At 38.8% G+C, this 13,245-nt stretch overlaps 1 protein-coding gene across 1 annotated transcript; it reads left to right on the forward strand.

The window, feature by feature from the left end:
- Positions 1–5,333: 5,333 nt before the first annotated feature.
- On the forward strand, positions 5,334–7,582 carry LOC140340804 (transcription factor HES-5-like). The gene is made up of 3 exons (XM_072426193.1): positions 5,334–5,426; positions 5,537–5,717; positions 6,217–7,582. Exons 1-3 carry the CDS (start codon positions 5,367–5,369, stop codon positions 6,453–6,455), a joined length of 480 nt encoding a protein of 159 aa, XP_072282294.1. The 5' UTR covers positions 5,334–5,366; the 3' UTR covers positions 6,456–7,582.
- Positions 7,583–13,245: the final 5,663 nt, after the last annotated feature.

Raw genomic sequence — 13,245 nt, forward strand, 5'->3', positions numbered from 1 at the left:
ACTACCCTGTTTCCCTGGAAATAAGATCTACCCCAAAAATAAGCCCTACCCTGAACCTAAGCTACAATATATATTAATACGTGGACAAGAGGTGCTAATGCTAGACATGAGAAATTGGGGCCAATGATTCTAAAAGAAAAGGAGTCACGAAAAATTCAAGATTGAATTCGGGGTTTGGAGAGTTTTGATGATGTTCCAGAATGTGATAATATAACAATTGAATAAATGTTGATTGTTGTTCATGAAAAAATACAACATCCCCTGCCCTAGTGCATTTTTTGGAGTCTTATTTTCAGGGAAACAGAGTAACTTCACCCAACCATGTGCAAGTAATTTCCTAGAATGTTTCACCACATATTCTAAGTAACATATCAGTTGTAGGGAATAACTCACTTTTCTAAGTCTATATTCCATTAGTAGAACAACCCCATTGACTTGGAACAAGAATAAGAAACTTTTTGGTTTCCGTAAACAGCAACTTGAGTCAAATCTGTGACTGAAGAACTAAAGCCTAAAGCTAACTTTAAAAAGGAAGCCTGCGGTGGCAGCCCCCATATTTTTTCAAAGTATAGGTGTGCTTTAGGCATGTTATTGGCTCTTGTGTTACTATTTTGTGTTTCTTTTGATCTGACCGTACTGAAATTTAAAGCAGGAATACCAAACTTGAAAAGGTTTCACAAGTTTTTCTCTCCTTGTCCCATCAGTAACATAAGGGATCCTGTGTGACCATTTTACGCTCTCACAGTTAGCGGTAAATACTTCTAATACCAAAAGAATTACAGCCCAGAGTGTTATGAATGGCGATTATCAATAAAGATTTTGAATGAGCGTTGCCCTAAATCCTTTGGGCATTACAGGCCTGAATGGCCACCATCTGAGGTAAGAAAAAAAATATGTTGTCCAGAAGAAAGAAGGACGATTGTTATGTGAAGCATATTGCCTTTACAGATAGAATGAGCTAATCTTCGGTTTCTAAGAGCCAGTCTGAGAAGGAGTGACAGCCACTTTCCCACAAGTTCACAAAAAGGACTCAAAGCCCCACAGCTGCTTCACCAGACAAAGGAGCTGATCTTATTCTCCTAATAACAAATGGGGAGAGGAGAATAGACTTGTGTGCTTAAGCCTTACCTGGGTTTGGTTACATGTAGGTCAGAAACTGTAAACGTGCTTTTCCCCGTGTGGTTGGGGGAGTCACGGCCCTATATTCATATATCATTTACTACAAAGACAATAGGAACTTGCTTTTTTACCCTTTTCTTTATAAACGAGATCAATATCTGATTTCTGTGGCTCCTAGGTCCTCCTTTTGTATATGTTGCATGTCCCCTGGACGTGAAGCTGATCAGGTACCTGCAGACCAGACTAATTGACAAGCAGTATAGGACTGCTAGAAGGAAAATTGTATTCTCATAACCAGATCTGGCTGCAGTAGACGTGAAACTGAATAAAAGGTATAGTAACAAACTGTCAATAAATAAAGTATAATAAAAACATAAATAAAAAATGTTAATTATTGCAGCTTAGCAGTTCTTTGATTTGTTTCCTGCGTTAGTTTTCTTTTCAATTTGCAAACGGTAATCCTGCAAGCAACATACTCTCTGTCCTGGGGTGACAACACTGCTTTACAGTACTGTATCTATAGAGTATGGAGGAAATGTGTTGTCATCCAGTGACTATCCCATCCCATTCTATCTCCTGACTTACAAACACTTCCCCATCTTCTCATAACACAGAGAGTGGTATTCTGTATTACATATAAGATCTAATAAGGGTATTATACATTTCAGATTATAGTAAAGTGCACTGGTTTGGTTAAAGTGATTTTTGCTGTCATTTGGGGAGATTTGTCTTCAGTTCCTGTCCCAAAAACCGAAACTTAGAGGAGATCTCTCCAATGTAAGAGGAAATTTTTCTCAGCACAATAGACCCAAATGGCCAAAGTTTCTTTACCACTCCAAGATCAAATTATTTATATATAGGTTAACTTTACATTTGTATCCACAGGACCAATGAGCACTCATGGACAGTAATATCTCACACGTTTGTCTTGTGCACCCAGTAGAAAACCTTCACATTTTCTGTGGGGGAATTACAAGCAGGTTGGACACCAATCAATTGAAGGATATTTAGCCACAATTTAGGAACATTGGGCCTGACTTATTAAAGATCTCAAAGGCTGGAGAGAATACACTTTCATCAGTAAAGCTGGGTGATCCAGCAAACCTGGAAGGGATCTGGTTCAGGACTGAAAACATTTGCTAACAAATGACTTTAAAGAAATCCATTCCAGGTTTACTAGATTACCCAGCTTCACTAACGAAAGTGTATCATCTCCAGCTTTGAAGAGCTTTAATAAATCTGGCCCAATGTTTCTAAGACATTTGGTGCCCATTTTACAATCACCTGTCTCCATTCCACTGTGGGTTCTGCCTTCTTCTTTTTCTCTTTATTGATTCAATCTTCGGACATCTTGATTGGCTGGGGTAGGATGACATAACATGTGAATGTGCCAAGGAGTTCATTCAGTTCTGGTAGCCACAGAGAAAGCCAAACGTGCCAGAAAGCCCGGCAACCACTGCAAGCGCCGCTCAGTGAATTTTGACAGAAGATACAGCAATCAGGCAGGTAAGAATGTTTGTTGCAGAAGGGACATCACCCGTCCCTTTCTGCAATAAAGCTCTGACTGATCCCAAATTTTTAAAAATGAAACTTTAGTTCTTCCTCATGTTTGCACAATAAAGTAATTAAATATCCATCTTTTATTTATTAGAGCAGTAATTGTATCCTGGTATTTGCCAGTTATTCTAGGCAAGTTGAATATACCGTCTACAGCAGCTTAGAATAATTCAGAAGGGGAACCTCTGCTAAAATCAATTAGTGGATCAGTGGGAAAAAAACATCTTAAGTTGGTGGGCAGTGGAAAAAATGTTCTCTTTAACAATAAGTTAAGTTCTTGATAACTAAAAACTCCATTAAAGTCATGTACCTGCCTCTACTAAGTGACATTGACCACAGAATTATGCAGGAATCTTCAAATTGGAGGACATTCAGCCCCCTAGAAACCTCTGGAGGAACCCTGAGGATCCCTAGTTAGGAATGGCTTGTCTATAGAAATAAGAGTATTCAGTTAAATAACTTATGTATATAGAATATGTTTATATTATATATTAATGACTTAGATTTTATTGATAAAACTTTATAGGTCGCATGGTTATTTTCCTGAGGAAGCAGATTATATTTCTGCGAAACGTGTCAAATAATGCATCACTGTGATCTAAACTATCATTGATTACAACAATTGTTTGTATATTGTATCCTTAAGAACCAATCTATCATTGTTTATTGATAACAACAATTGTGATTATTTAAAGAGGATGTAATTGTTATGTTTTAGGAGAATTTCTATAAGAGTAATGAGATTATATATGCCTAAAAAAGTCCCCGAAATCACTTTTTAGCTTTTACTGTAGAAATAAGAATGCTTTGTGTATTGATTTAAAGAGCCTTTACCCGAACACATTGTGGTTTTTTTCCAATTTTTTTCATGGTTGGCTTTCAGCCTACAGCACAAGAATTTTAAAAAGTTTTAAGTTTTTAAATTTAAGACTGGATCAACAGACAATCCAATGTTTATGAATCACAGATACTGAAGAGTGAATAGGACACAATTTGAATTTCCTCTTCTTCATGTGACCAGCAGTCCTTCGTTATGTAAGAGCACACCAGGAGCACATAAGGATTCTGCAGTGCTGGACAGTGTAGGAGATTGCCAGCTCCTAAGGCTAAATATGTATATTTTTCAATTATAGATGTATTAATGATTACAGAGCTGCATTATTATGTATCTATTATGTCTGTCCAGCTTTAAAGAGTCCATGTCTGAAGCTGGATATTACACAGTACCTGAACTTCCATTCCCATTCATAGGATCATAGTGATCATAGGGTTATGAGGACCTTCCTTTGCTTTTAATGTATTTCTCAGTAACCAATAAGCAAAAACATTATACTGTTCATTATGACAACGATCATCCCTGGAATTAGGTAATTGTTTCTGAAGGTGACTTCAAGAAGTAGCCATTTTGTCAGCTAAACCAACATTTAACCGATGTACACATCAGGAAAAAAAAATATCATTATGACATAAAGCAATTGCATTATAAAATTTGTGTAAAATTTCCTTTGGTTTTACCAACAATTAATGTTCTAGGACAGCAGTCCCCAACCTGTGGTCCACCAAAATTTTGGTGGTCTGGGGCTTTGGCCAGTGCACCCCCAAGTGGGGTCAGGAGAAGAACCCCGCATGGGGGGCACACCGGCTGGAACCGTGGACCATGTGTCCCGTATGCATTCGAGGCTCAGGGCGGAGGGCGGGTTGTGTCTCTGGTCTGCGATGGGAGAGTGGGCAGGTTCTGGCATCATGACGTCACTCTGGGGGAAGTTTCTTCCCCTTTGATTGACTCAGGGCTCCATGTAAATGCGCGGTCCACATTCTATAAATTTCCAAAAGGTTGGGGACCACTGTTCTAGGACATACCTAATTTATTTAACGTGCTTGCAATACAAAATTGTTGGTAATTGTAATGTGTGTGGGTAGCCTACATATCACATAGCATCTCATTCCAAAGTAATAACACCAGGTTCCAGGCAGCATTCTTTAAATTTTGATCTAGTATGCAAAATAGATGCTTGTACACTTAAAATTTATCAGGAAAGCAGCCAATGGAAGGATCTGCAGGTACTTTATTTGCATGGGAATTTATGGAATGATCACAATGGCCTTCGATTTGGAGACACTATCTCTTTTTCTTATCTAATTTCTATTTTTAAGGCCTCCATGACGGCCCACATGGTGGTTCTCATTGAGTGTGCCTGCACGTGTGTCACCAGAGATTAGAGCATTAGCCTACTCATAGCTGTCTGTAGTGATTAGCTACTTCCCGCCAAAAACCAAAATGCAGGCACATTTATGAATTGCTGTGAATTGTTAAGTGTGTGTTGCCAGAATGCTATTGATCTGGGGCATTAGTCAGTAGCCCACCACTCGTAAAGGAAGCTTTTTCCCAGCACAGGTCACGTCATTCCCAGCACACTGTATCCCCTCTCACACACTCCCCACCTGCTCCTCTAAGAGCAGCTTATTATGCTCAAGTCATTCACCATCAATGCAGCATGACATAATGAATGCCTCTCCTATTGTCCTCTCGTCTCATCTGATTGGCTGCTGAGTGTGGGAAAATATAACAAACCTCAGAGCCACATATCGTTAGCAAGTCTGGGGACTATAAATAGAGGTGGGAGCACCTTCAGCCAGCACATTGCATTTAAGGATTTACACAAGCCAAAAGCTCCTGACCTCTTATAAAGATGGCGCCAACCACTGTATATCTAGAGCAACACAAGATGATCCCTAAGGAAAAAAATAAGGTAAGGATCTGAATTCATATACAAGTCATGCAACCTCTATATAATATTTAATTAACCTCATCAATGCATAGAAGTGCTATATACTTATATCTACGTTTACTCTTCACCAGTTACGGAAACCAGTTGTGGAGAAGATGCGAAGGGACAGAATCAACAACAGCATTGAACAGCTTAAGGTTCTGTTGGAGAAGGAATTCCAAAAGCAGCAGCCCAATGTCAAATTGGAAAAAGCCGATATCTTGGAGATGGCTGTCGCCTATCTGAAAGAACACTCTTTGCCCCAAACCAACAGTGAGTATTTTTTTGGGTATATTGAAACACAACTTGATTTATTGAAGTTTGATATGTGTATAGATTAGGAAAAGATTGGCAAAGTATTTTATATCATTGGAAAATGTTCTGATTGTTTAAGAGTGCAGATATACATTGTGGTCAGGGATTGCCTCTCTGCCTGTCCTGATTCATGTATGAGCTGTCCAACCATACTGGTTGTTATAGTTCAATAGATATTGGCTGCTTTAGATAAGCATGTAGAACTTAGCTTCATAATATGTATTAAATATAGATAAATTTGTTTACAGAATCCAATCACAATCCAGCTTGGAATATTCTAGTGCTGGTTGTAATACCAAAGGAAGAATGCCATTGGTTGATTGTGGGAAATGGTTGACACTTTTTATTTAGAAGATCGTAGAATAGAATAGAGAGATACTAGAACCTAAAATAGATACAACCATTACTCTCTTTATTACAAATCTCTAAACTGTTTTCTCTTCTTCTCTTCCCCAAGATTTGCTCCATCAAAACCATCGCTTAGATATGGAATTCAGAAATGGCTACTCCAGTTGCTTTAACCAAGTTCTCAGCTTCCTGTCCCTCCGGCCAAAGCAAGGAACAACCGAAATCAAACTGATCAATCACCTTAAGTCAAATGAAACCACCAATGTTTCCTCGGTGCCTCCATCCAGAAATAACCAGGCCAAGCAAGCAGATCTCAGTACCGGCAGCTCTCTCTGGAGGCCCTGGTAGGCCAGCCGCAGACTCAATGACCCAGAGGACAGAAGGACTTGTTCAGTTATTGTCCTCTACACTGTAGGGAACATTTCTCTCGACCTCTGCCATTTGGAGGTCAATAATATATTTTCTACTGATAATAGAGTGTGGTTGCTGAGACTCAAATTTGAGTTGGACAGCCAAATATCAGCACTCTGTTGAAATGTATTGTACATTGCAACAATTGTATTGCATTGCAAATGAAGCCACACCAATGTGGCAAAGGTTAGAACTTCAGTAAGAAGTCTCTTTTCCCATTTGATGGATCTTTTTTATTAAACTAGATGAAAGGAAGAAGAGGTGTTGCCCATAGCAGCCAATCACATGCCTTTTATTTTTTTTGGATATTAGGCAGCTGCTTCCTATGTGCAGCACACTTTCCTTTAGCTTTGATTAAAGTCATTATTTTATTGAAAGTGAATGAGCTGTGATTGATAATGTCTATGGATGCAGTTCAATCACAGATAAAGTATTCAGTAAATACAATCAACTTTGCCGAATGGCAGAGATAGTATTGTTTATATTAATCTGAGTATGAGAAATTTCTCAAGACACTATGGGCTCTAGAAAACAGGGAATCTGACATTCACTCAAACATTCCCTGGTTGGAATCTTACGGGTCCATGTTATTCAATAGCAGTAACTGATGCCCACCAGGGAATGTTTTATAAAAAGAGCCCTAAATCAAACCTTTGTGCCTTAAATGAAGAATGATCACCCCAGGGTATTAGGACTACATAATCCAGTATATTAAGAAATGCTTGAACTTGTAGTTCCACTGCAGATGGTAAACTGTGTATTTCTTGCTTCTGATCTTAAAAACCTATTTTACATTGGAGGTTATGAATATAATGCAGTATCATCTGTACTGATATATATATATCTGTATTGTATACAATGATCAGATGTATCCTGATGGAGTTTAGTATGTAGAATATTTCTACTGTCTATTTTTGTAAAAGTCTGGCTCTATGCTTTACGGTAAAGGGTGCAGAAAAGCTTATTTTGTATTTCATTTTGAAATTCCTAATTGTAATGGATAAGTGTTTTGCTTCCAAAGTGGACTTTGAAATTACTTCTCTGTATGCATATTATATATGCATTATGTGTATCTTTACTTCTTAAGAATGAAATAAAATTGAAATAAATGCAAATCATTAATATTCTCTTTATTTATATGCTATAAATAAGACATTGGAGCCCTAAAATTGGTATCTGTACAAGGGCTGTGTGCATGTAGCGCCCTCTAGAGTTGGTTTAGGAGAATATTTTCACCTTGCATTCTACATTAATAGGTATAGGGGGGTGGCAATGTGACAGGTAGTTACTACCACTACATAGGAGGGTGATGCCTAGTAAATCAAGTTTACCCTAATAAAGTTAATATAAGATACATACAAATTCCACTCGAGATACACACAATTTTCTCAGCTGCCCAACAAGCCCTTAAACAAGCTAGAAAGGTTGAAATTCCCTATTGTACAGGAATTAGGTTGCAGGCCAACATTTAGGAAGCTTCATACAACATCTCAGGGGGGTCTGCTGCTGCTCTGGCCTTTGCAATGTTAGGTCCCAGGTTTGAATCTGGGCCAGGACACTATCTGCATGGAGTTTGTAGGTTCTCACTGTGCTTGCGTGGGTTTCCTCCGGGTACTCAGGTTTCCTTCCACATTCCAAAAACATGCAGTTAGGTTAATTGGCTTCCCCAAAATTGACCTTAGACTGTATTAATGGCATGACTGAGGTAGGGGCATTAGATTGTGAGCTGCTTTGAGGGACAACTAGTGACATGACTATGGACTTTGTACAGCGCTGTGTAATATGTTGGTGCTATATAAATACTGGATAATAATAACTAGGTGAGGTCCCTTGTACAATAAAATAACCTTACCTGCCTGATCATGATTTTCTAAATACGCTCACCTGTTCCCATTGCGTTGCAGGCAGAACCATCTATTTTTGCGCCTGTTCCGGGTTCCTTTGCCATCTTGATTGACCAGGCTGGGAGTTTATTGAGTCTGGTTGAGCCCAGGGAATACCACGGTACCCAATATATCCCTTCATCATTCCAGCTCCTATTTATTTTAGCAAACAGGCAGGTTAGTAGGTTTTATTGCAGAAAGGACATCACCTTCTTCATTTGGCCATCATGTAGCATCAGTTACTCCATTCAACTGAAAGAAGCTTACTGAGCACATACATTGGCTTTATGGTACAGCAATTAATCACCATAGTAAAAACATGCCACCATAAAAAAATATATATAAAAAAAATACACTTTTTTTTAAATCTGGTGAATATAAAGTAGAGATCAGAAAAAGAAATCTGAACAAAATCACTTCCTTAAAAGTTCCCAGTACAGTACAAGCTATTGTGTTGTCAGTGTATGCCTGCATTGCCACCTAGTGGTGAAATAATGTATTACTCCAGACATAAGAATTAAGTATACAGTATGGTAATACTTTTTTTTTTTAATATTTTATCACACCTATTGCGATCATCTGCACTCCTGGCTGTAAAACTGACTGCAGCAAGCTATAGACTATTATTTTTTAGTTTGCTGTAATCTGATTGTATAATTCTGTAATTAACCATAGCACATTTGGGACGTCAAGACAGATTTTAAAAAGCTCTCGAAGACTGAAGAAAAGATATACCATCATAAGAGAACCTGGGTGATCCATAAAACCTGGAATGTTTTATTTTAGGATAATTTGCTTTTAGCTGGCAAATGTTTTTATTCCTGGACCAGATCCATTCCAGGTTTGCTGGATCACCCAGATTGTTCCATGATAGTTTATGTTCACCAGTCGTGCAGAGCTTTAGTAAATCAGACCAATTATATTTAGGGGGAACATGAACTTGTTTGATAAAATTATTTGATGTGATGGAGAATATATCGGATCAGTTAGATTGTACCAGTTTCCTACAGTCATTTTCTGTGTATGCGTGAGTGTTGGCGTGCATTTGAAGAAATAAGAGTGGCGGGGGAGTTTATGATCTTTACATTCTACGGCATAAAAAACAGTGCGGCTTAGCTTAATGTGTATTTTCAATTTAATGCACTGAATATCATTGTTTTATTATAAAGGTTCCTGTAAAGCGTGGGAGATACGCTATGAAAAGTGATACAATACCACATCTAACCAACCGCTACAATATAAGCAGGTGTGTTCCAGCTCAATCTTCTTACCAAAGACATCATAGATATGAATCGGTCCATATACGAGCTGTTTTCAATGTCTGGATTGGCTCACAGCCCTTTTCAAGTTATGATGGCATTACCAGCTTTGTAGGCTGATGTTAACAAGTTACTCCCACCACAAATCTCTCAAAATGAATACTTCTAGCAATTTCTTGCATATCCTGCAATGATGAGACAATTACATGAGTCCTTGTGTTAGCTCTTGCACTCAGCAGCGTCTGCAGATTTGACAGAAGGCGGAGGTGAGCAGTGCTGTTCCGCCCACTACTGCCCCTATTCATTCTCTATGGGGCTGCTGTGGGAAGAAGCTACATGTATTGTCTCCAGCGAGGCAGCTGTAACCACACTGCAACCACAACAGCCAGAATGACACATGGGGCCCAATTTATTAAAGCCCACAAGCTTGGGGAGGTCCAGAATTAAAAACATTTGCATACAAATAGCAAATGACTAAGAAATCAATCCCAAGTTTGCTGGATCACCCAGGTTAACTGATGAAAGTGTATCCTCTCCAGCCTTGGAGAGCTTTACTAAAACAGGCCCATTGTCTTTAGGTGTTAAACTTGATTTAGGTCCAACTTTTCTGTTTGTAAACACTTTTTACTTCTGTTGTTTTTTTACAGTTTGATTACAAACATTGATTCCTGTCTCTGCCCTTTTGTTTTTCATTTCATTTGTTGTGCATTTTGTTTTTTACAGTTTCCTGTCCTTTGACATCTATCTTGGTCTACCCATATGTTTCCCTTTTACAAATACCAGATGATTCCATGTGATTCAAATAGAATATTTAAGAAGCCAATGGAGGTGCAACAATGTACTAAGTGGAATTTTTTAGGTTCATGCCATAATTGTAAACAAAAATTGTGCCTTTAATGTCATTTAATTGTTTGGAGGTATATTTTATAGAAATGATCAGTTGTTGGTTTCATATCTGTGATTTTTTTGTTTTTGCAACATAGTAAAACAATTGATTGAACATCCTTCAAGAATAGCCTTGGAGAGCCTGGGGTTGCAGTTGTGTTAAAAAAAAACAATAAAAAAATTAATACTAATGTTGTCACACTTGGGGAGACAGGGCCACTAGGGGGCGCTATGGCTTGCACAGGAGTGGTGTGAGCCCCGAGAATGGCCAATGCGCAGAGTAAGTAGTAACCAGGTTTTCTCCAGAGCCTCTAGTGGTGAGGATGCTGCGCTGCTGGTTACTGCCAGGTTGCGGTCCTTGGCACATCAGGGTGAGCAGGATGAAACACGGTACCAAATCACATCCAAGAAGGATAGTCAAGGAATGCCGTGGTCAAGGCAGGCAGGAAGAGAGTCAGGTCACAAGCTAGCGGCCAAATACCGTGAATCCAGGAAACAGACACCGGTGACACAGTGGCCAATGCAGGCACAGGCAACACAGGAGACACTGGAAGCAACAGGAGGCACAGGTGACACAGGAATATCCACAGACAGACAGGAACACTGGAACAGCACTGGAAACAACAGACTTATATCACGCCATATAAATGAGATCATACAAAAAGGCTGTTAACCACCTGAGCGTTACACTGAGGTCTAGATTTCTGTACCAAAAGTGATCCACTGTTTTTCATGAAATTTTTTTTTTAAATTGTAGACTTGTAAAGGCTGTGACAAAATTACGGGGTTAACCATCCTAGCCATTTTTTTTTGCCCGACCTTCGTACGGGCATACCGGCTAGGTGGTTAATAAACCCCAGGCACATTTCATAGTAAATGTCGCTGTCTCCAGACATTCTAACAAGCCTTTCCCAATTCTTTTAACATGGGGGAACCCTTGGAATAAATTTAGGTCCTGGGGCTCCCTGTCTATATTTACCATATTCACAGCTCACATTATATTAGCATGGTGGTCAATGGGAAGAATGTCTTCTCTGGAGGAACCCTGGTTGAGAATGTTGGTCTACCATATGCATCTTTAGCTTCAATGTCAGTATACTACAATACAAAGGATTTGACAATCTTTCACTTACATAAAGCATGTGGACATAGGTTGCACACCCTTCAATAATTCTTCAGGTGATAAAAAGCTGATGCGTTGGTTAAAAGAAAAAGATACACTTACCTTAAATCCCGCAGGGCAGTCTGATCCCTCCGAAAGTGTCTTGCATCAGGTCCCGCGTATCCCATGCACTGCGTATGCGTGGGATCGGCAAATTTTTCTATTTGCGTGAAAAGGCTCCTTCTGCGCATGCCCGAGATGCTTCGGCATGAGCAGAAGGAGCATCCAAGAGCCTCCCGGGATGCATGACGTAGGTATCCCGGGAGGCTTTGCGCTCCCATTCATTCTCGATCAAATTAGGGGGCAGTGCTTGTTAAAGATGAACCTGTGTGAGAACATGCTGCACTGAAAGACGTGTTGGACTTCAAAAACAAACAACAAAACTTTTACCTTACATAAAAGGGTTGTCTACGCTTTAGGTACGCTTTAAGTCTAGTCATCTTACCTCTTCTCCAGCCAAACAAGTAATAATATGTTAGTCCCCAAATGTTATTTTTATATGCAGTGCAGTCCCCTATTGTTAAAAGAAAAGAACAGATTATTTTGTACAACAGTGTTTATTGTGGAAAAAAAAATTCTGATATACCGTGTTAACATGATCTACAATATGTGAACGGTAGTCCTAGAAACTTTGGCTCTGATTTATTAAAGCTCTCCAAGGCTGGAGAAGATACACTATCATCAGTGAACCAAGAATGGATCTGGTCCATGATTCAAAATATTTGCTAACAAATAGCAATTGACTTTTAAGAAAACCCATTCCAGGTTTGCTGGGTTCCAAGCCATATATATATATATATATATAGACTGTATAAATAAAAAACATTTGTAAAAGCTACAGGGCCATTGTTTTTCTATAATATATTCCATTTTAAATGAATACATTCCAGATATTACAAAATGATGGGTTTTTCTGGATTTTCACAGTATAAACCATTTTAGGTGGAATGGAACTAAGAAAACAAATTAAACAAACTGTAGGTAAGGAGCCATTAATTTTAATATTGGCTCCTGATGGTTTTCCCTCTGCTTTGTTGTGCTTGACTTATTCTCATTTGTATTTTTATTGATCATTTCTTTTTGAAAAAATTGCCACTTATTTACTTCACCCGTGATGATCAGGTAACTTGTAGAAAACATTTAAAATCCCCCCCCCAATCTTCATAATATTTATCATCCCAGGGCACATCTTCTCATATTTCGATCCAAGCTTCCATGGATCTGATTTCACGCATTAATGTGTTAAGCGTTTACAAAGCTGAACATTGCAATGAAGCCTGAAATACATTCTAAAATGCCAAGAGAACAAAGAGTAAATCATAAAATCTATAAACAAATGCATCCCCTTCATACTTTTTTAACAGTTATCTAAAAGCTGTACTTTGTTTTTTTTTTTTTTACCCTTGCAATGGATTTCCCACTCCAGGGATATTAATTTAACCCCCGGCAGTAATCCCTAGTGTGGCTCAGGGTTACATTTCATTACAGATAGCAGTAACCTGAGCCACACTCGGGGAGGAATTGAAGGCTTACCCGGT

Source organism: Pyxicephalus adspersus, chromosome 11 (assembly GCF_032062135.1).
Source record: "Pyxicephalus adspersus chromosome 11, UCB_Pads_2.0, whole genome shotgun sequence".
Classification (NCBI taxonomy): domain Eukaryota; kingdom Metazoa; phylum Chordata; class Amphibia; order Anura; family Pyxicephalidae; genus Pyxicephalus; species Pyxicephalus adspersus.

What these genes read in the sequence shown, in the direction of transcription:
- LOC140340804 (XM_072426193.1), top strand. Translation starts at nt 5,367, where the DNA reads ATGGCGCCAACCACTGTATATCTAGAGCAACACAAGATGATCCCTAAG. An exon ending in TCCCTAAGGAAAAAAATAAG is followed by an intron (nt 5,427 to 5,536) that starts GTAAGGATCTGA and finishes ACTCTTCACCAG; the next exon opens with TTACGGAAACCAGTTGTGGA. An exon ending in CTCTTTGCCCCAAACCAACA is followed by an intron (nt 5,718 to 6,216) that starts GTGAGTATTTTT and finishes CTCTTCCCCAAG; the next exon opens with ATTTGCTCCATCAAAACCAT.